This window comes from Lithobates pipiens, unplaced genomic scaffold (assembly GCF_037356315.1).
Source record: "Lithobates pipiens isolate NorthernLeopardFrog02 unplaced genomic scaffold, aLitPip1_a1.2 Scaffold_19, whole genome shotgun sequence".
NCBI lineage: Eukaryota > Metazoa > Chordata > Amphibia > Anura > Ranidae > Lithobates > Lithobates pipiens.
In genome coordinates, this window is record NW_027507764.1 from 412,357,784 (window position 1) to 412,382,160 (window position 24,377).

Here is a 24,377-nt window from a genome sequence, read left to right on the forward strand (position 1 = left end):
GTCCCGACCGGCACACGAGCCTGTACGCCAATATGCCTGCCCGTGCCATTCTGCCGACGTACATCGGCGTGCGCGGGTCGGGAACTGGTTAAAGGAGAAATGTACAAAAAAACGAAAAAAAATTGGTTAGACCCACAAGTGATTTTTGTGCATCGATTTTTTTAACCACTACTATTCCTTTACATTGGCTTTTGTAATTTACAAATGCAGCAATTTAGAAGTCAGATGAAAGGTTTAGCACTGGAAAACACTTTTTGAAAGATAAAAAGTGCATTTTATATACAACTATATAGATCAGACCAAAAACGAGGAGGAAAGATCAGGGATAGTCCCTCGAAATCAGGGACAGTTGGGAGCTATACAGATTTTGAGGTGGGAGTAGCGTCAAACAGCATTTGGACCGTTCGAACAAACATTTGTCGATCCACTGGTACACGGCCAGCCTAACAATGTTCAAATTAATGAGAAAAGATAAAGAAGCAGCAAACGGACAAGAAACGTTCAGCCATTTCTTCACTTTCACAATTTAAATGCAGCTCCCTTCAGTGTGAGGAAAGGCCTGCTGTGTGGGTAGCCGTGTGAACTCCTCAGACACCCGCAGCTCACTCTGTGCACGGCTCCCCCTCGCCTGCTGAGGTCACGTACATTAAAGCCCGCGCGGCATCATGACACCCGCGCGAGACAGTGTGCGCGCGCACCGCTCCCGCCTCCCCACAGAGTCCCCGCTGGCACCTCCTCCCCCTGTCCGTGAACCCGCACACAGTCAAACCTCTAAGTATGTTTTAAAACAAAAAGTGCACTAATGGCGTGATAGTAAAGGAATACCGCCAAGCAATGGTCTTACATATTGACTGCTTCAGTGGGCTATGACGAGCCTCGTCACTAACGTAGAAGAGGCGTTGCCGCCACTAAAACACACAGGGCAGTGCCGTGCTTGCGCGGCGCGCCCACTTCCTACGGCGCATGCACACTGCCATATTGCTCGTGCAGGAGGTGCAGAGACGTGCACGAGTCACAAACACTTTTTTTTTTTGATCTAATTACACCCCAATATCCTCTGTAATAAACCTCCTCACGGCCAGACACACGGTGAGTACCTCGGGGGATAGCACTGAATGCAAGGACTGGTTGGGCTTTTGGGATGGGGTGAACGCGGGTCGGCTCTGTGGCGCGCTCTCGCTGCAATGCGGGCTGTGAAGGGTGTTCGTGCCCCGTGCTTCACATGGCTGGCTTTACAATGACCGATGCGTGCACGCACTTCGGTTTAGGTGTATACAGCGGGAGAGCCCGGTGTCTGCGAGTGGCTTCGGGCTAGGGGAGAGGGATGGTGATGTTGGGCATGCGCCGGGGGTGTCATGGCGGACGTTCCTGTGTGGAGTGTGCACGCGGGAGCTTCTCTTGTCCGTAGGAGCGCGCGATTTTTATTTGTTTTTGCGCGGTGTCGATGGTAGTGGAGCGAGGAATGATCACGTGACCACGCCGGGTTCTGCACAGCGTGTGGTGTATGAGCGGCGCTGCCCGAGAACCGCTCATAGCTCGTGACGTCACTTATATGTAGCCTATTCCTTTGAGGGTGACTGAAATAAAAGTTTTAGCTATTGGAAGCCATTATTTCCCATTAATTATCTTTTATTGGCCAAGTCTTTGTTTTATTTCCACCTGCTTAATTTTGCACGGGCGTCTAACCTCAGCGTAAATGGTCAGCATATCTACCAACATTTTTGAGATGGTAATGAGGGACACCTACTGGCAAATGTATGTAGGCATAGGACACACCCCCTGCCACACCCTCCTTAACCACTTCGGCCCCAGAAGCTTTTATCCCCTTCCTGACCAGAGCACTTTTTGCGATACAGCACTGCCTCACTTTGACTGACGGTTGTGCGGTCGTGCAACATTGCACCCAAACAAAATTGACGTCCCTTTTTTTTCTTTTGGTGGTATTTGATCACCTTTGCGTCTTTTTTTTATTTTTTGCGCTATAAACAAAAAAGAGATAATTTTGGAAAAAAAGCATTATTTTTTTACTTTTTGCTATAAGGCCCCTTTTCACACTGGGGTGGTGGGTGGGTGCATCGGTGGTAAAGCGTCTCTATTTTTAAGGGTGCTTTTACCTTCAGTTTTGCGGCACTACTCGGCCGCTAGCAGGGAGCTTTTAAACCCCCCCCCCTGTGCTAGCAGCCAAGAAAGGGTTAAAACCACCACAAAGAGTTGCTTGTAGCGGCGCTATGCCGGCAGTATAGCCGCACTGCCCCATTTATTTCAATGGGCAGGAGCGGTGTATACAGCATTCCTTCACCGCTTCAAAGATACTGCTAGCAGGACCTCCTTTTTTTTTTTTTTTTTTTTTTTAGCATCCGCACCGCTCCAGTGTGAAAGCCCTTACACATTGGAGAGACAGCAGCAGCTTTTGCAGGTGCTATTTTTAGCGCTAAAGCTCCCCAGTGTGAAAGGGGTCTAATGTCCCCCAAAAATTAGGCCGATATGTAGTCTTCTACATATTTTTGGTAAAAAAAATCGTAATAAGCTTATATTGGTTTGCACAAAAGTTATAGCATCTGTAAAACTGGGGATAGATTTATGGCATTTTTATTATTCATTATTTTTTTTTTATTGTATTAGTAATGGTGACGATCTGCAATCTTTATCATGACTGCGACATTATGGCGGACACATTGGAAATTTTTGACACTATTTTGGGACCATTGTCCTTTATACAGCGACCAGTGCTATAAAAATGCATTGATTACTGTGTAAATGGCAGTGAAGGGGTTAACTACTAGGGGGCAATCAAAGGGTTAAGAGTGTCCTAGGGAGTGAAAAGTGAATTTTATATACTATATAGATCAGACCAAAATGCGGGACATATGGACATTGTGCCAAATCGGGGACAGTCCCTTGAATTTGGGGACAGTTGGGGGCTATGAGTCAGTAGTGGCTGCAGCTATCCATGGCTGCTTGCACAGGGAACTATGTAGGGCTCAGCGGTTGCAGCTACAGTATCTCACAAAAGTGAGTACCCCCCTTACATTTTTGTAAATATTTTAATATTTTATTCTATCTTTTCATGTGACAACACTGAAGAAATGACACTTTCCTACAATGTAAAGTAGTCGGTGTACAGCTTGTATAACGGTGTAAACTTGCTGTCCCCTCAAAATAACTCAACACACAGCCATTAATGTCTAAACCGCTGGCAACAAAAGTGAGTACACCCCTAAGTGAAAATGTTCAAATTGGGTCCAATTAGCCATTTTCCCTCCCTGGTGTCATGTGACTTGTTAGTGTTACAAGGTCTCGGGTGTGAATGGGGAGTAGGTGTGTTAAATTTGGTGTCATCACTCTCGCGCATACTGGTTACTAGAAGTTCAACATGGCACCTCATGGCAAAGAACTCCTTGCAGATCTGGCAAAAAAGAATTGTTGCTACACATAAAGATGGCCTAGGCCAGTGATGGCATACCTTTACGCCACAGATGTTTTGGAACTATATTTCACATGATGCTCATGCACTCTGCAGTGTAGTTGAACATCATGGGAAACGTAGTTCCAAAACATTTGGCGTGCCAAGGTTCACTGTCACTGGCATAGGCTATAAGATTGCCAAGACTCTGAAACTGAGCTACAGCACGGTGGCTAAGACCATACAGTGGACTGGGACCTCCAAGCTTTTTAGGTGCCACGATAAATTAGACAGGTCTTTTTTTGAATCCAAGGATTCTCTAGCCTTCTCAGTGGTGGCTGTCATGACTCCTATGAGATAAGTACATCCTGATCTACATTTTCTTCCTTCTCTGAAGCTTCTTCCTCTCCCAGTCTGTAGGATCAAAATAAAGGTGCTTTTCAATGCACTGGTCTGGTCCAGGTGGTCGTGATACTCGGACCTCCTCAGGTTCCCTGTGGATGCTCCTTTGGCCCTCCCAGATCTTCCCTCCCAGAGTTGGTGGCCTTAAAGTGTAAGAAACCCTTTCTTGTTTTGCACAAGGTTTTTTTTGAGACCCAGGGCCTTTTTTCTTTTTTTTTTCTAGGTGGTTTCTTTCCTCCACCTTAACCACCTCAATATTGGACACTTTCTCCTATCGCCTTCCAGGATGGCACACCTGAGAGATGAGGGCTACTCCTTACAGGAAACACGATCGCTTGACAGCTTGTTATAAGTGCCCACCCTTCCCCTTGATCCCCAGTATTGATTGTGTTTCTCCCGAACACAGCAGCAAAAAGGGACCTGCAAGGATTGTCTGTCAAGGAGCCTTTTTCGAAATCGTTCACCTGAACAGACTTATGGTTTAAAATCAGATGTTCTTTGTTGACCGAGTAGATCTGTGTTTTACAGAACAAGTCTCTGTTTAGTCGTTTTAGTGGTCCTATGCAGCAGTTACAGACATTATAGACCACGATTGCTGGAAGGTTGACATAGTCAATTTTTTTTTACAAAATTCACAGGCTCTCAGAATTTATCTTTCAGAGCCCATGCCACCTAGATCCTGCATCCGAAGAGAAGGCAGGGACATAGGTGGAGCAGACCGGCAGATTAGTTACATGATCCAGCTAGGATACTTCATCACTCACTAAGGAGTGGAGGTAAAAAATTCAAGTCAAAAGCCTGGTATCTGGCAGAAATGTCTTGCAGGCAGGAGTCTCACCCTAAAGTAGGCCTGGGGTTACTTGATTATCCTCTTGGGTGTGCCGTCCTGGAAGGTGCTAGGAGAAAACCTACGTTAGAATTACCGGTAACAGTATTTCTACAAACCTTCCAGGACGTGGAAAGCTGTGGAGGGAAAGATAAGCTAAATGCTTGGTGGCAAGTACCTATGTGGAGCAATGCTCCTTGTGAACCAGTTCAGGATTACTTTATTACATACAAGCTGTCAAGTGATTGTGTTTCCTGTAGGGAGGAGCCCTCATCTCTCAGGTGTGCCGTCCTGGAAGGTTTGTAGAAATATCGTTACTGGTAAGTGTAAGGGCTCTTTCACATGGGATGGATCCGTGCTGATCTGCCTTGTGGACATCCGGAAGATGACCAGTCCACCTGTGCACACTGTGCAGGGACAGACCCGTCAGAGCAACACTCTCCTCTATGGGAGATCAGATGACGACGGACCGCAGAGTCATTTGTCATCCGATCCACAGATGGATGGAAAAGTAGGTTTTTCCTCCGTCACACTTTTTCAGATTGGAGCTGGTCGGATGTCAGCGGACATGTCACCGCTGACATCTGACGCTCCATATCGGTCTATGGAGCATCCGTTCAGGTCTGCCTAAAAAACTGACAGGTGGACCTGAACGGATCGGTCGTGTGAAAGAGGCCTTACGTAGGTTTTCACCCCCCTCTTGCCCAGGCCAATTTTCAGCTTCAGTGCTCTCACACTCTTACATTTTAACCACTTAAGGACCGGGCCTATTTTTCAGACTTGGTGTTTAAAATTAAAGTTAAAATTTTTTTGCTAAAAAATTACCTGGAACCTCCAAACATAATAAATACATTTTTTTTATATATATAAAATATATATATATATACATTTAAAAATAAGATAACAGTAAAGTTAGCCTGATTTTTTTATATTTTTTTGGACTAATTTCGATTAATTGTAAGGCACATACAGATCCAACTACTTTTAGCTGATCTTGCATTGCAACTCTGCATTAGTCAGTGGTAAATGTGGTATACACTATATACAATCACACGACACTAGTTCGTTTCCACAATCCATGACTTAACTTCACAGTTCACACAAATATGTTTTAAATTCAAACTGTAGCACTGACGTAATTTTTTATTTATTTTTTTCCACAGTAGCGTGACAATTTCTCCACCTCCGGTCTAACTTATCACTCTCATCTTATGGCTTGGACCCCTGTGCAAAAAGGTGGTCATGCAAGCGGGTATAAAAGGGTTAACACGGACCATAATCTTCTCTCACATCTCCTTTGATCTCAGCAAGGGTGCCAGGTCATGGGTAGAAAGAAAAGATCTAAGTGCTCACCGCTTAAGTATAAGATTTAATGTTTCTGTTGAAACACAAACTACTCACATAAAGATGATAAAAACACAGCATGTAAAGCCAATAAACGTGTTACTTCTGTAGGGCAGCATCGGGTGATGTCATGCTTAGCGCCTCCCCTGTACGCATTACGTTCAATCCGAACTTCAATGTCACCGGACTCCTCCCCCTTCCCTTCGTTGACAGAGGCACTTGGGGAAGTGGGAGGAGCCCAGTGACGTCAATGTCCGTGACATCACCGGATCTCCGATGGAAGACCCGGAAGCTGGCGTAGAGGTGAGTACCGATCAAAAGAATTTTAATTGATCTAAAAAATTAATCGAGGAATTAATCTTTAATTTCCACAGCCCTAATACATTTCTATATATATTTTTTATAGTGAAAGATAAAGTTACGCCGAGTAAATTGATACCCAACATGTCATACTTTAAAATTGAGCCCGCTCGTGGACTGGCGGCAAACTTTTACCCTTAAACATCTCCATAGAGAAGGTCTAGGGCTAGAGTTATTGCTCTCGCGCTAACAATCGCAGCGATACCGCACATGTGTGGTTTGAACACTGTTTTCGTATGCGGGCGATACGCATGTATGTGTTTGCTTCTGCTCGCCGGGACAGGGTGCTTTACATTTTTTACTTTTTTTGTTATTTCTTATTTATTTTACTTTTTTTATTTGGATACTGTCCCCCCCTTTTTTTTTTTTTTTTTTTTTTTTTTTTTTTAATGGGTCACCTTTATTCCCATAACAAGAATTGTAAACATCTCCTTTTAATAGAAAAGAAGCATGATGGGACCGTTTTTAAATATGAGATCTGGGGTCAAAAAGACCTCATCTCATATTTACACAAAAATGCAATAAAAAAAAAATCAAATTTTTAAGAGCATTAGACGGATGTGATGTTTGACGTCTCATCCGCCAGTCAATGCTATGGAGCCGAGTGGGGGCCATCTTCCCCTCACTCGGCAGCCAGCCAAACCGGAGAGAGAACCCGATTGTCTCCGGCACTACCAGATTCTCTGGTAAGCAGTGGAGACCACTGGAGTGAGGGGGCCTTCTCCCGCCCCAGTTAAGTGATCTCGCGGCGAATCCGCTGCTGAGATCACTTTTATCTGAAAGCAGACAGCTTGTAGCAGAGGATACCAGGGTTATGGCAGCTATCTGCTGCCATACCAATGGTGTTCCTTTTCAAACAGCTGGTGTATGACAGCAGGCGGTCTGCAAGTGGTTAAATAGCAACTCAGTCATCCAAAACTTGACCCACATTCGATTTTTATACATATTTTTTTTTCACACAAATGGCTTTCTTTTGGTGGTATTTAATCACCACTGGGTTTTTTGGGTTTTTTTTGTGCTATAAATGAAAAAAGACCAAAAAAAAAAAAAAAAAGATTCTTAGTTTCAGTTATAAAATTTTTCAAATAAGCAATTTGAGAACTTTATACTGCTACATTTCTTTGTTAAAAACAACCCGAATCGGTGCATATTGGTCTGTGTGAAGCTTTTAGAATCTACAAGCTATGGTACCATCATTAAAAATCGATCACACCTGATGTACTGGATGGTTGCAGACTGATCTGCATGTAGCGGAACAGTAAAATCATCAGCTACATGGAGATCACCAACAGGCTGCAGTGATTGCCACTATATACCTTTTTGGATGATCTGTAAACATCATACACTGCACAGTTTCTTCAGTGCTGAGAGTACAGGAGGTGGAGATTTTCTCACTGCAGCCTGTATGCACACCCACATGTGTGATGCCAATATCATGTGACCTGGCTATCTGAGAACAAGACCAAGTAACTGTTTTCTCCAGTATAAAAGACACAACTGAGCATGTGCAGGTTGAGGTTGGCTACCTTGCCTGTTCTTTCCAAGGTAGACCTTGCAGGAGGGGGAGGATCTATGTATACAGGTTAAAACGCCCCCCCCCCCCCCAATCTTCCACGACAGCTACTTGAGAGATAATTGGCTCCGCCTTCTACAGGAAACACAAATCAGACAATTTAAAAGGCCCCTCCCTTTCCCCTGACCTTCAGTTGTTTTGTGTTTCCAGACCTCCAGGCGTATGCACCGTCATGTTTGTTTCTTTTGTTTGGTCTGATGACTGTGGTTGGCGGACTCCCCTTGTTCAGAATAGTCGCACCAGTTGTGCCCATGTCTGCAGTATTTTCTGCTTTTTTCAGCAGTCTAAGAAGGTTCCCCCTGTGTTTCTGGTGGTTACTTGCTTTAGGGAATCTTCTGCAACTTCTAACCCCCCCAGCGTCCTGATCCTCTTTGGTACACCCAGAGAGCGCTTCCTTGTGTCCTTTTCACCATTTTGGGTGTAACAAGATGGCAGGGAGTGCACTTCCTGTCTCACTGCTGGGATCGGAAGCAATGTCATGAACTTCCGGATGCCAAGCCCCTTCACGTTTGAAAAGGAGTGGCTCAGGCACACGCTGCTGGGGATGTTTTTCTGGCTGTACAGCAAACTGACAGCGTCCAAGCTCATTACAATGCTCTCCTACCTGGTTCTTCTCATCATGGAGGTTAAGGACACCCCTGAGGACGGTGCACCCGCTCTGTCTAATCCAGTGGCTGCAATCGGGTCCTGTGTTACCCCTCCTCTGTAATGAGAGATTGTATAACCAGGGGTAAAATGTGTTAGTGTAATTTTTATGCCTTGCTTAAACAAACCCGTGAAAAGGAAATGTGTAAATTGTAGATCCAAACTTCCTGATAGCTGTAGGAAACAGTTATGTGAGACATGTATTTATTCAGTGGCAGGGGCTGAGTCTGCTTCTAACCTAAAGGAATTGATGGTTTCCATGAAGAACGTAGTTTCCTCCTTTCAAGCCTTTAATAATAAGTTAGCTGGGTTGGGCCCTTCCACCCCAGTAGCAGTGACGGTACCCCAGGTTCCTTCGGTCTCAGCGAGATCTCTACCCCCTTTGGTGTTACCCATTAGTTCCCATGCGGTCTCTGATCCAGAGAAGGGGGAGAACTCAGATTCCTCATCTGACAAGGAATCTGGGTCAGAGATTGAGGAAACTGTTAACATGGCTAGATACCTATTTCCAGTTGAAGCTATTGAAGAACTGTTGAAAGCCGTTTTTACTTCTGAACAGAGAGCCTCCACAAAAATCTCGGTTCAGGATAGAATGTATAGGGGGTCTTCAAGGGCGAAGCCTAAATGTTATAGTTAATAGTTAAGATATAGTCCTGTCAGAATGAAAAGAGCCTGAGAAAAGGTTGTTCCAGTCCAGGGGGCATAAGCGGAGGTTTCCCTGTCTGACATTGAAGAGACATTTTTCAAGTGTCCCAGACTGGACGCTCCTATGTCTCAAGTGTCTAAAATATCTGATCTTTCATTTGAAGACTGGGGTTCTTAAGTACCAGGTGGGTAGGAAAGCTGACGCTTTGCTCCATAAGGCCTGGGAGGCTTCAGCTTTCTCACTGGGACCAGTCCTGGCATCCAGCCATTTAGCTAGAATTCTAGATGTTTGGGTCCAGAGGCTAGATACCTGCTCTCCACCAACACGCCTGTAGAAGAAATCAAAGAATCTCTCCTGATTGCCAAATCGGTGGCTTTCTTGGCAGACATGGCAGCAGACTCGGTTAGATCAGTGGCCAAAACATCAGCTCTAGATGGGCAATCTGGTTAAAATCCTGCTGGGACGGGGATCTGACCTCCAAAAATAAACTCTGCGATAATCCCTTTGAAGGCAAATTATTGTTTGGTTCGGCTTTAGAGGAATAACTTGCTCGGTCCTCGGAAAAGGGTAAATGTCTCCTATCTCGGAAGGTTAAGCCTCAAAGTAAGAGGCCCTTTTGTAGTTTTCGGGGTAAAGCTAACTTCAAACCAAACCCAGGGGGTCAGCAGGCAAAGAAAAAATGGTCGTTTAGCAAAGACAAAGCTAAAGGGCCTCTCTTTGCTCCTTCAACCCAGGCAAAAAGCTCTCAGTGATTCCAGGTCAGGGGTAGGAGGAAGGCTGACCTTTTTCAGCAAGGATTGGGCAAAAGTAACAGAAAATCATTTTGTTCTCAAGGTCATGAGAGGATTTTGGGTTGGAATTCAATCTCCCTCCTCCCCAGAGGTTTTTTTCTCACTCATCTGCTGAGGGACCAAGAGAAATGGCAGGGCATGTTAGGTCTGATTTCTCTTTTGAAATCAGAAGTAGTTATTTTCTCTGTTCTGGAGGATCAAAAATTCCAAGGATTTTATTCCCATATTTTCCTGGTAAGGAAGGCATCAGGAGGATTTCGGATGGTCATCAATCTGAGCCTCCTAAACAGTTTTAGTTTACAGCCGTTTCTGGATGGAAAGCATTTACTCGCTCAGGAATCTGTTATGGCTAGAGGTATTCATAGTGACCCTGGATCTTCAGGATGCTTACCTCCATGTTCCAATATACCAGGATCATCTGAGGTTTTTGAGGTTTGCGATCCTCTCGGAAAACAACTTAAGCCATTGGCAGTTCAGAGCCCTTCCTTTTGGTCTCTCGGCAGCCCCAAGAATCTTTACAGAGGTCATGGCCTTTTTTCGTTTGCAGAAAATTTCAATCGTCCCCTTATGTGGATGACTTTTTGATCTTTGCCTGGGACAAAGAGGGCCTGGATTGGAATCTGCAAGTAGTTCTGCAGACCTTCCAAAGATTGGGTTGATCCCACAAGCAGACGTATTGCTATGACTGTTCGTGCCGACCTGCCGCAGTAAAATGATAGCGGCTGGTTGGCAAGCAGTTAATGGAAGATTTTGTTTATTCCGTGAGAAAATTGAATTGTATCTACTTTCCCATCTTTTAGAGCAGTACTTGGACTATTTACTTCATGGGGAGATCCTTTTTTTAGTCCTGTCGCCTCCTCGTTTATGTAACACTTTTAGCACATTTACCCAGAAGCGCGAACAGTCATCTTCTGTAGATTCAGGTCAAGGAAGAGAAAGCTTTAATCCTAGTAACGGGACAGGTGAAGACTCTCCAGACGCTTATTTGCCCTGGACAGAATGGAAGATTTGTTAGTCCATTTATGTAACACAACAAATTCCATCCCATAACCCACAATCCCCCTCAGGAGCTGATCACTGCATCTTTCTCAAGGTGCCCCAGCAGAGCACATATTCGAGCGCTTGTAGTTGCAAAACCTGTTATCCATCTTGCTGTTGTAGCAGAGTTCGTCAAGGTCTCTGCTGGGTCTACCACATTTATTCAATTTTGCAAGTAGTGCTGTCTGGCTAAAATCTTGGAATTGAGATTAAACTTCCATATTCAAGTTACAATTCCTTGAAAAAGTATTCATACCCCTTGAAATTTTGCACATTTTGTCATGTTACAACCAAAAACGTCAACTTATTTTATTAAGATTTTATGTGATGGGCCAACGCAAAGTGGCACATAATTGTAAAGTGTAAGGAAAATTTATAAATGGTTTACATTTTTTTACAAATATCTGAAAAGTGTGCTGTTCATTTTTATTCAGTCCCCCTGAGCCAATACTTTGTAGAACCACCTTTTGATGCAATTACAACTGCATGTCTTTTTGGGTATGTCTCTACCGGCTATGCACATCTAGAGTGACATTTTTGCTCATGCAACTTTGCAAATTAGCTCAAGCTCTGTCAGATTGGGTGGAGAGCATCTGTGAACAGCAATTTTCAAGTCTTGCCACAGATTTTCAATTAGATTTAGACTGGGCCATTCTAACACATGAATATGCTTTGATTTAAACCATTCCATTGTAGCTCTGGCTGTATATTTTGGGTCGTTGTCCTGCTAGAAGGTGAATCTCCGCCCCAGTCTCGTCTTTTGCAGATCTAACAGGTTTTATTCTAAGATTGCCCTGTATTTGGCTACATCCATCTTCCCATCAACTCTAAACCAGCTTCCCTGTCCCTGCCCAAGAAAAGCATCCCCACAACATGAAGCTGTCACCACCATGCTTCACAGTGGGGAAGTTAGTGTTAGTTTTCTGCCACACATAGGGCTTCTTATGGCTTTCTTTCAACAATGGCTAACAATTCTAAGGCATTTGGTTCCACTGGATTTTAGTTAGCGGTATCAGAGTAAATGGAGCTGAATACAATTGCACGACACACTTTTCAGATATTTGTAAGAACAATTTGAAAATCATTCATCATTCTCCTTCCACTTCACAATTATGTACCACTTTGTGTTGCTCTATCCCAAAAAAAAAAATGTACACTTTTGGTTCTAACATGACAATATATGTAAAATTTCAAGGGGTATGAAGACCCTCGTTATATATCATATATGTTGCCACGCTAACATAAAAATAAGTTGCTAAAAACAAAAGTCCATATCAAAATGAAATCTGGTAAATGTAAATAAAGTATATGAAATGGTCCAAATCCAATATGCAGCTTGAGGAAAACACCACTGATATTGCTTGGAGGCTGTGCTATTCCATAAATGTAGTCCCCACGTGAGCCATCACTGTTGTAAGGAATGCACTCTTAACAGACTAAAATTACCTCATTACAGTCTGATATAAACACTACCACTGGGAACATTCAGTTCACACCAATTGGTTCCAATCTGTCAGGCTGGCTTTCCTCCAAGATTAGTAGGGACAATGGTGACCATCTATTTAATAGCATATCCACGTGTAATCAAAGCAAGGAAAGCCACATAGTGTAAATCAGCTAAAAACTTTAATGCAAACTCATGATACACATTCTACTCGCATTATAAATGGGTAAGCACATAAGTCACAATTTCAGGCTGTACAATAAAGGCTCCAACTCCAAAGAAATGTGGCAGTGCCGCACGCGACACTGCCATGCTTCTTTGGAGTTGAAACCTTTGTTGTACAGTTTGAAATTGTGACTTTTTGTGCGCTTACCCACTTTTTTATCATGTAAGTAGACCATCACTATCAACTGTATGGGTGGAATACATAGTGATGGAATACGAAAGCTAGCTATACCGCTGTGTGCCATTTGTTGCTTCTTGGATGTTGTTACGCCGTGATGATGAAAGGCATCTGCACAATGACCTGTATTAGGATACCATATGTATAAGGCCATACATGAAATGATTTCTATCATTTCTATGATTTTTTATACAAACTCTTTGCAAAATAAAATATGTTTTAAGGAATTTTTAAAGCTGTAGTTGTCCAAGTTGCCCTACCTTATCCCACTAAATAGAGAAGTAAAAGGGTATTAAAAGCAAATTTGGGAAGATGGCAACCACACCCTTAGCCATTTGAACTTTTTTGAATAATAAAGACTTTCTGGTTTTGCTCTTGCATGTATCTCATGTCAATATACATGCGTGCACATCTTGATTAAGGTACTTAAGCATCATTGCCCTACTTCCCGTGGCAACGCTGTCTCTTAAAAAAAAAAAAAAAGTGAGCATCCACCCCATCTTCATTCTGAAAACGCTGACATTTTTGAAGTCCAGAAATTATGTAAAGAATCCACAAGTTTGCATTTGCCTCCCTTCACTAGGAAGGCTTGCCTGTTTCTGTAGATGTCAACTCCTACATACATGTCCCCTTTTATCTAGTTCATCAGTGTTTCCTGCACTGTTTTGCTCTAGGACCCCCTATATTACTAACTGTAAATACAGAAAAGTTAGCCAACACTTCCAAGGCCCTCCTGTAGGCTGCAGCACAAAAAAAAAAGGTTTTTCACCTTAATGCATAGAATTCATAAGGTGAAAAACCATGAGGGTTTACAACCCCTCTAACATCAGAGGTGTGTAGCTGACGCAATTCGGGGGTGTACCCCCTTCTTTAGAGCTAGGCTGATTGTAGCCCTGACATCTGGCTTCTCGTTTGCTCAAATTATGATGGTTCAGATGGATACTGTACCTTCAGAAATTTTAGCTGGAAGCAACTTATTGTTTAAAGTAGTCTAGTCGATATTCCCATAGCACACATTCCTGGAATGGGCATAAAAGTAGCAGGAGCTTCAGCAACAGCCAGCTGGAGACTGGAAACATATATTCATTTACATATGTCAGCACACCACGGTGTGTTCATGCCTTTGAACAGTATTTGAAGATCCGTGGTGTGCTGGCAAATACGTATACCAAGTCTAGTACTGGGCACATCTCAGACTAGAGTGTTTCTTCCACAGGAAAAAAAACTTCAGTTCTCCTGTCTAGGAGTCCCCTGACTCTACGCTTTGTATGAGAGCCTTGGGCCTGAAGGTTGCCTCCTTCAGGGCAGTCCTTATTGCAGAGTCTTACTCCAGACCTTTACACCGAGGGTTAGCATCTCATCAATTGTGATCCACCCATCGACTGTGGGTAGATTGTGTCCCTTCCCTGCTGACCCCCCTGGAACCTGGACAGGAGTGGGGATGGCATTTACTGGAACTGATGCCCTTTCCACCAGCTGAAATATGGCTGCTCCTCCTCTCCATCATGCTAGCATTCAGCAGCTGGCTTAAGGACTAAAGGTAGGTTCCAGTAAATGCCCCCCTTGTGTGCTGCCCTGCTCGCCTCGCTGTGTTCATTTATAACCAAAGCATAGTAAACTGCTTCAGTTTGCAAATGAACAGGAAGCTCTGTACAGGGCTATTCCTGTTCTTTCATTCTGTGCAGCTGAGACTGAGATTGTGTCCTTAAACTCCTTTCTGTCTCAAAAGTAAGATCAGACATCTGTTTAGACTCCTGATATTTCACTAAGCCCTCCAACAGGGCTGCTAAAATAAAAAAATAAATAAAATGTAAAGATTATAAACTACTGACCTCTTCCCTACTAACACCGTACACTGCTCTGCTGAATGACACCATCCACTTACCCCGTGGACAATGTCCACACACTGTCCGCTGCCCTACTGACTAACAAAAAGACCATGGTTTCATCCCTGCAGTGAATACTAGCACATACATTTTTTTGTTCAAGTTATTGTTACAACCACTTTAAGGGAACTTGTACAGGAACACTAGCTTCTTGTTCCACATGCTTTAGGTGGCTCAGGCAGACCATCATCCAGGAACTTAAGGATCAGTCTCGATTGCTTTTTGTTGTGGGGGTTTTCTTTTTCAACATGAGGCACATTTTCCCAGATTTCCAAGGCTACAACCTGGTTGCCTGTCATAATTCATTCTACCAGGCGGATGTTTGGGTCTCATCCGATTCCTGCTTTGGGCATGCAAAATGGGAGGGAAAAAACGACGCTACCCAAAATTACCTGTGGTTGCTTTAACCACTTCCATACAGGGCCATAGTAAAATGATGCCGACAGGAAATCTCTTCCACCTGGGAGGGCATTTTATGATGTCCTCCCATTCACGCCGCTCCTGCGGGCCCCCGGGGACCCACAGCATGGCGATCGGGGATGAGGTGTGTGCCAGATCAGTGTAAAGAAACAATAAAAATGGCTCTTTGCCACGGCTGTATCCTAGGCCACGCCAATTTATTTTTTTTGGTGACAGAAGAAGGTGTGACGGTAGCACTTTTGAGGCTGGGTTCACACTATTGCGAGTTGGATGCATTTTTCCCTGCATCCAATTAGCATGTCAGGAGATTGTGACCGGCTCTCTATGGAGCCGGTTCACATATAACCGGAGCAGCTCCGGTGCACATTTCACAATAGTGCATCTTCAGGTTCTGAATTCAGCCATAAATTCAGACTGAAATCGGACCTAAAATGGTGAATAGGAACGCATTGAACTCTTGCAGCAAGCTGCTCCTTGCTGCAGTGTGAACCCAGCCAAAAGGAAAGTATAACTGGGTTGGGGAGTGTGGGTTAAAGAATCCCCATCACCTAGCCTCGAGTGGAGACAGGGTGGGCTTTATTTGTACCATGGAAAAATGTCAAGGAATTAATTTCAACTTTTTTTTTTTTTTTTAAAGACGCATATCTAGAATCATAATGGATAATATGCTTTTAAATTTTAAATGTGTTTACTGTACAGATATGTGGTTTTTGTTACGATTAAACATTTCAATTCCCTTTTATTTAACACTTTATCTATTTGTATTTCTCCCATATAGGTGATCATTTTAACATTGAATCACCAGTCTTCATTAAGGACAACTACTGTTTTGTTCATGGTATGTCTTGGTTATTATTTTTTAATATCAAGTCCGTTTTTAAGTGTTTTGAATGTGTGCTTGATTTATAAATACATGTTACAGGTCAATTTTCGCTCTAAAAATTAAATGGAAACCTTTGTAAAGTTGTGTTAGGATTTCAAGGTTATTGTGAGTACTTCAGTCTCCAAAGTAATTTACCAAGAACCAAAAGTCCTAAAGCAAACCCAGGCTATGTTTATGAAGGGCAAAGCAACAGGTTTGCTTTAATGCCACTCTCGCCAACAGTAGTTCCTTTCAGCAGCTTTCCTCAATCCCGGACACACCATTTATCTTCTGAGTGGCACTATGGGGTTGACTTGCTATAACTGGAGAGTGCAAAATCTGGTGCAGCTGTGCATGGCAGACAATCAGCTGCTAACTTCAGATTGTTCAATTAAGCTTTGAAAAAAAAAAAAAAAACGGAAGCTGATTGGTTTCTATTCAGAGCTACACCAGATTTTGCACTCTCCAGTTTCAGTAAATCAACACTATTTCAAGTTATAGAAGAACTTGTAACTCGCTATTCCTTTCATATGGCAGGGCTAGTGCTTAGTGATTGGCCCAATGTTATATTAACCACTTAAGCCCCAGACCATTTTGCTGGCCAAAGACCAGAGCTTTTTTTGCAATTCGGCACTGCGTCACTTTAACTGACAGTTGAGTGCTCATGCGACGTGACTCCCAAACAAAATTGACGTCTTTTTTTTTTTTCCCCATAAATAGAGATTTCTTTTGGTGGTATTTGATCACCTCTACTGCTGTTATTTTTTTGCGCTATAAACAAAAAAAGCGACAATTTGGGAAAAAAACGCATTATTTTATACTATAATAAATATCCCCCAAAAAAAAAAAAAAAATATATATATATATATATATAACGTTTTTTTTTCCTCTGTTTAGGCTGATACGTATTCTTTGACATATTTTTGGTAAAAAAAATCGCAATAAGCGCTTTTGATTAGTTTGTGCAAAAGTTATAGCGTCTACAAAATAGGGGATCGTTTTATGGCATTTTTATTATTATTATTTTATTTTTTTTTTTTTTTTTTTATTTTTTTTACTAGTAATGGTGATGATCAGCGATTTAATTTTCTTTTTTTTATATCGGGACTGTGACATTATGGCGGATACAGATGCTTTTGGCGGGATTTTGGGACTATTCACATTTATACAGCTATGAGTGCAATTAAAAATGCATTGATTACTGTGTAAATGTGACTGGCAGTGAAGGGGTTAACCACTAGGTGGCACTGTAGGGGTTAAGTGTGTCCTAGGGAGTGATTCTAACTATGGGGGAGAGTGGCTGTGTATGACACAACACTGATCACCTATGTCAGTGTCATTGGGCAGAACGGGGAAATGTTTGTTTACATTAGCATTTCCCCCTTCTTCCTCCCCGTGAGACGGTTGCGGGTATCCCCATGGACATCGAGTCCTGAACCCGTGATCATGCTCACGGAGCTCCAGGTGCGTGCGCCCCCGCAACCAGCCTCCTAAAGGGCAATGTACAGACACATTAATCTGCCTGTATGTGCCCTTCTGCTGCAGTATATATGCGTGAGATGGTCGGGAAGTGGTTAAAGAAGTTCTCAGCCCTTTGTAAGCATTGACTAGAGGGACTTGAAGTTTGGGACAGCTGTGATCCGAGCGTGAACAGGCAGTGATCCTATTGTCATCAGAACTGACAACAGGAAGCAGCCCAGGCCATCAAGGCTATCTGAAGCTTCAAGACACCTTACTTCCTTTTTAACTTCAGCCCCATCATAGAGCATCCCTCCTTGACCCCTTCCCCTCCAATACTTTTCCTGGACACCCTGCCCCATCACACTTATGGCAAGTGCTTTATCCTTTATAGCACATTCTTTATATTTTGATGGCTATCTCACCCTCTGGCTGACGGTGCGTCCCTCCTCCCATATCACTGTGCTTCCCTGCCTGGCCAGTCAACCCCCCTGCTCATGGTGTTTCCCATCCATTTCACTCCACAGTCATGGCGTCTTCTTCCCACCCAACTAGCCCCATGCTCACAAGGCAGACAGCTCCACTTCACAAACTTGCCTGTTCTGAAACTGGCACACATTTGCTAGTATCTTAAAAAAATATATAAATACTTTTTTTTTTCTGCCACAAACAATTTGATTTTCATGGAGTTTCATTAAAGTAAAGTAACCCTGGTAATTATTTTGATTAACCTACTTTTTTTTTTTTTTCCCTTTTTAGGATTTTTTCATAAGCATGTCTGAGACACTGAAATATAATGATGATGACCATAAAACTGTATTTTTAAAGACCCTTAATGAGCAAAGACTTGAAGGGGAATTTTGTGATATTGCTATTGTGGTTGAAGATGTAAAATTTAGGGCGCATAGGTGTGTACTTGCTGCTTGCAGTACATACTTTAAAAAACTTTTCAAGAAGCTGGAAGTTGATAGTTCCTCTGTCATAGAAATAGATTTTCTGAGGTCTGACATATTTGAGGAGGTCCTTAATTATATGTACACTGCTAAAATTGCAGTTAAAAAGGAAGATGTGAATCTGATGATGTCCTCAGGCCAAATACTTGGTATAAGATTTTTGGATAAATTATGCTCTCAAAAACGTGATGTTTCCACCTCAGATGAAAATCCATCTTCTCCAAAAAATAAATATGCTTATGAAACCAGCTTAAAGATAAGTCGTCCAGTTGGTGAAGTCAATGACAATCAAGATGACGAGGTTGAAGAAATTGGGGATCATGAGGATAGCCCTTCAGATGACACAGTTGAAGGAACTCCTCAGAGCCACGAAGAGGAAAAATCGCCTACTTCTACTCTTCGCGTTCAAGAAGCCATTCTAAAAGAATTAGGAAGTGAAGAAGTACGGAAAGTCAACTGTTATGGTCAAGAAGTGGAGGCAATGGAGACAACTGAACCTAAGGATTTAGGGTCACAGACCCCTCAAGCTCTAACTTATAATGACAGCATTAATGAAGTAAAAGATGAGCAAGCACAGGCATGGACAACGACAGGTGATATGAAATTTGAGTATTTGCTTTATGGTCACAGGGAGCAGTTTGCATGCCAAGCTTGTGGGAAGACTTTTACAGATGAGGCTCGACTAAGAAAGCATGAGAAGTTGCACACAGCTGACAGACCATTTGTGTGCGAAATGTGTGCCAAGGCTTTTACCACACAGGCACACCTAAAGGAGCATTTGAAGATTCATACAGGATACAAGCCCTATAGTTGTGAAGTGTGCGCCAAATCTTTTATCCGTGCCCCGGATCTCAAGAAACATGAGCGAGTACACAGTAATGAGAGGCCGTTTGCATGCCACCATTGTGATAAAGCATTTAAACACAAATCCCACCTTAAAGACCATGAAAGAAGACACAGAGGCGAGAAACCATTTATTTGTGCTTCATGCCCAAAAGCATTTGCCAAGGCTTCTGATCTAAAACGTCATGAAAACAATATGCATAGTGAACAGCGCAAGCAAGTGACAAGCAATGCCATTCAGAGTGAAACGGAACAATTACAAGCAGCAGCTATGGCTGCTGAAGCAGAACAGCAGCTTGAAACTATTGCTTGCAGTTAAAAAAATATATATATGTGTGTGTGTGTGTGTATATATATGTATGTAGTTTAATATTTCCTTGGTAACAAGCAGCGGTATATTATGGAAGTGAGGGTGTTGTCCATAGCTGCTGATAGAGGTTTTTATATATTATGTTCAGATCTAATATGTTCAGAGCTTATAGAAAAGCTTTGCCCTGGCACAGTTCCTATTGGGGGAAAAAAAAATGAATAAAAAAAAACGGCACACTAGTAAAACTTCTGCATCTAAGATCCTCACTGATTCTTATTGCTTGTAATATTCTGTGTCTGTCTTCTAAGACCGAACAAGAGCTTTGTGGCAGAAGCAAAGTGGCTTGCTTGTATGCACAGCACATGCGCTGGATAGTTGAAATCACGTGGTTTGTTGGAAGCCCTGGTTTTCGTGTAGACTTGCCCACTTTTTAAGGAAAACATGGCAGAGGAAATATGCAGCCATACTGATCATACTCATAACTTCTAGAATCTGGTTGCTATAACACCATTACTTTAATAGATTACTCCTTTATGTGTGTTATTTTTATGTTTTAGCCATTTCTGTTATGCATTTAAATAATACTTTCACTTGGTGAGAGATATTTTAAATTGCTGCCATCTGTTCATATTGTGAAGTTTGGTAAATTCTTAAATTGGTCTTTGAATTAAATGAAGGCTCTGTATTAACCTATCTGTTTACATTATTGAGGGCAAAGATAAATCTAAACATACATACAACAAAGCAATAAATCGTATGTAGTAGAGTAAGTTTCTTTTCCCTAAAGTGCCCATCCACATTTATATGCAGAATGGCACCATAATTAAAAAAGGGCCAGATTGTTTAACAATCAGTATTCTGCTGTAGCTTGCTTTGTTGCTCTGTATATAATTGTTTTTTATTTATTTATTTTTTTTTTGATGGGGAAGGAAAGGGGTGTTTGTGCTTTTTTATTTTATTTTTATTTTTTCCGCGTAAACAGACCAAGATATTTCATGAGAAATACCTAGAGATACCATTGAAGCCAGGATGTCTCTGGCTTCATTAGTTTGAGTCATTGATACAGAACATATATGTAGCAAGTGATATCATAACTTGGAGGTTCATGATAGCCAGCACAACAAGAATTTTCAAAAGGAGGTCGGTAATGGCAGCATTAATATTTCTCCAACCATAAATTTCCTACATGCCATAGGTTTAGGTAATGGGCCCATGTTAACTTATTTTACGCTTTAGGTTGTAAGCAAGATTCACTGCTGTTTAAAGGAAGCTAAACAGGAAGCTTTAGGGTCCTTTCACACGGTGAAAGATGACAGGTCAGTCTCTGCACACTGCGCAGGGACAGACCTGTCACAGCGCCGCTCTCCCCAATGGGAGATCGGATGACGACGGACCGCAGTGCCCGTCGTCACCCGATCCGATCCGCAGACGGATGGGAAAATAGCTTTTTCCTCCGTTACACTTTTTCTGATCGGAGCGGGTCGGATGTCAGCGGACATGTCACCGCTGACATCCGACGCTCCATAGAGCTCTATGGAGCACCCGTTCAGGTCCGCCTGAAAAACTGACAGGCGGGCCTGAACGGAACGTCAGTGTGAAAGGGGCCTTACTGATTTTAGAAATAAAATTAAGCTACCGATGCTAAGGTTTGCTAATAGTACATTCTCACAATATATTTGACATGGGACTTGTTTAAATCCGTCTACGGTTGCAGAACTAAACATTTCCTAATTCAGGCACAATTATTTTTTTAAACGAAGTTTTTAGGCTTCTTCAGTAGGGGTAGTTAAAATACAACTAAAGAATCTTATGACAGTCTAAACAAGTCCCAAAATCTGTTACTATATCGTGCGCAAGCTTCATAAAGTTAACAAGACTTCCTTTCTTTTAATGTATGATTAGTACATTATGGAACACAGGGTGAAGTAATTCAGGTACATTGAGTTACACTGCTGCACTCAAGAGTTTGGACACTGTCAATACAAAGCTGTAAGGACAGTCCAGTATAATGTTTGATTATTATTCTATATTCATAAATTGGCACTTTATAAATTGTATGTATGGTAAGCTTTCAAAAATATTAGTGTTTTATGATCATAATTTAATATTAAAATGTATGAATGGTTTTGATCAGGTGATCTTGTGATGAAGTTCTTAAGCTGAGCCAGAAAAATGTCAGATATTTTTGGGAAGTAAGCTACAGTGCCTTGCAAAAGTATTCACCCCCTTGGCTTTTTACCTATTTTGTTACATTGCAGCCTTTAGTTCAATGTTTTTTTTTTTTTTTTTTTTTTATCTAAATTATATGTGATGGATCAGAATACAATAGTCTAAGTTGGTGAAGTAAAATTATAAAAATATATACATAAAATAATTTTTCAGAAATAAACTGATAATTGACATGTGCGTATGTATTCACCCCCTTTGTTATGAAGCCCATAAAAAGCTCTGGTGTAACCAATTACTTTCAGAAGTCACATAATTGGTGAAATGTCCACCTGTGTGCAATCTAAATGTCACATTATCAGTCATACATCATGCATATGCACACTTTTTGAAAGGCCCCAGAGGCTGCAACACCTAAGCAAAGAGGCACCACTAACCAAACACTGCCATGAAGACCAAGGAACTCCAAACAAGTAAGGGACAATGTTGTTGAGAAGTACAAGTCAGGGTTAGGTCATTAAAAAAAAAAAATCCAAATCTTTGATCCCTAGGAGCACCATCAAATCTATCATAACCAAATAGAAATAACATGGCATAACAGCAAACCTACCAAGAGATGACTGCACACCAAAACTCAGAGGCAGCACAGAGACCTAGGGTAACCCTGGAGGAGCTGCAGAGTTCTACAGCAGAGACTGGAGTATCTGTACATAGGATGACAATAAGCCATATGCTTAATAGTGTTGGGCTCTATGGCATAGTGGCCAGAAGAAAGCCATTACTTTCAGCAAAAAACAAAATGGCACATTTTGAGTTTTGCGAAATGGCATGTGGGAGATTCCCAAAATGTATTGAGGAAGGTGCTCTGGTCCGATGAGACTAAAATTTAACTTTTTGGCCATCAAAGAAAACGCTATGTTTGTTGCAAACCCAACACATCATATCACCCAAAGAACACCATCCACACAGTGAAATGTGGTGGTGGCAGCATCATGCTGTGGGGATGTTTTTCAGCAGTCGGGACTGGGAAACTGGTCAGAGTTGAGGGAAAGATGGATGCTGCTAAATACAGGGAAATTCTTGAGCAAAACCTGTACCACTCTGTGTGTTATTTGAGACTAGGACAGAGGTTCACCTTCCAGCAGGACAATGACCCCAAACACCCTACTAAAGCGACACTTGTGTGGTTTAAGGTGATTGTGTTGGAATGGACTAGCCAAAGCCCGGACCTCAATCCAATAGAAAATCTGTGGTCAGGCTTAAAGATTGCTGTCTACAAGCGCAAACCATCCAACTTGAAGGAGCTGGAGCAGTTTTGCATGGAGGAATGGACAAAAATCAGAATGGTAAGACGTGGCAAGCTCATAGAGACTTCTCCAAAGCGACTTGAAGCTGTCAAAGCCGCAAAAGGTGGCTCTACAAAGTATTGACTTTAGGGGGGTGAATAGTTATGCACATATTTGCTTCACAATTAAAAAATAATCTTCAAAGTTGTGGGCTTGTTCTGTAAATTTATGCAAATTCTCAAACAATCCATATTAATTCCAGGTTGTGAGGCAACAAAACATGAAAAATGCCAGGGGGGGATGAATACTTTTGCAAGGCACTGTAACTAGTTGGAGGATGGGCATATCTGGTATCTTGGTAAAGAAAGTCAAGATCAATGTACAGTGCCTTGCGAAAGTATAATAATTTTGCACGCACCACTTTTCAGTTTTTTATTTGCTAAAAAAGTTTAAAATATCCAATAGATTTTGTTCCACTTCACAATTGTGTCCCACTTGAGGGTGATTCTTCACAAAAAATTAAAATTTTATATCTTTGTTTGAAGCTTGAAATGTGGCAAAAGGTTGAAAAGTTCAAGGGGGCCGAATGCTTTCGCAAGGCACTGTAATATAGGAATAATACATATATTTGTTTAAATACTGTTAATTAGGATTAGTGTATCATTAGTCATAATTACTAGCATCTGTGTGTATTTGCTAAATATATTATGTTATCTTTTTATACATCATTAAAATCATGAGACAGATACTTGTAGCCATATTGCCTTTGACCTGTGAAGTCATGTTAAAGAACAAGAATAGTGTGTGTGTTACATGTGGGCTTGTCAATCAAAGTCCATATATGACTCTGAATTTAGTACCTCCTCTCATAGGAAATTGCTAAAGTTAACCGCATTAATGTTTGCCCTGTAAGGTTCTGAGCTTTGTGGCGTTATGACATCTGCATGTAACATAAAAAGATGCCTTAAAGAGGAAGTAAAGGCTATTTTAAAAAAAAAACCCTGCAAGGCAAAGACATCATGAGCTAGTATGCATAGCAGCATACTAGCTCATTATGAATAACTTACCTGAGAACGAAGCCCCCGAAGCGGTCCTCCATCTTCCTGTTCGCCGCTGCCATGTATCCCAGAGTGACTTCCGGGTCTCGCTGCTCCGGCGCTGTGATTCGCCAGAGCCGCGATGACACCACTCCCGAGCATGCGCACGGGAGCGGACACATCGCCGTGATCTGCGGCCTGCCCATATCGCCGTAGACAGCGGTGACTGTCTTTTTGTAAATACCTCCATAGTATAGGTTTAGGAGATATTTCTTGGACCT

The 24,377-nt window shown here is 42.1% G+C and overlaps 1 protein-coding gene across 1 annotated transcript; it reads left to right on the top strand.

Annotated features, from left to right (window-relative positions):
- Positions 1-942: 942 nt before the first annotated feature.
- ZBTB14 (zinc finger and BTB domain containing 14) lies at positions 943-20,296 on the top strand. Its single transcript, XM_077492512.1, has 3 exons — positions 943-1,089; positions 15,960-16,019; positions 18,261-20,296. The coding sequence occupies exons 2-3, from the start codon at positions 16,017-16,019 to the stop codon at positions 19,614-19,616; spliced, it is 1,359 nt and encodes a 452-aa protein (XP_077348638.1). The 5' UTR covers positions 943-1,089; positions 15,960-16,016; the 3' UTR covers positions 19,617-20,296.
- Positions 20,297-24,377: the final 4,081 nt, after the last annotated feature.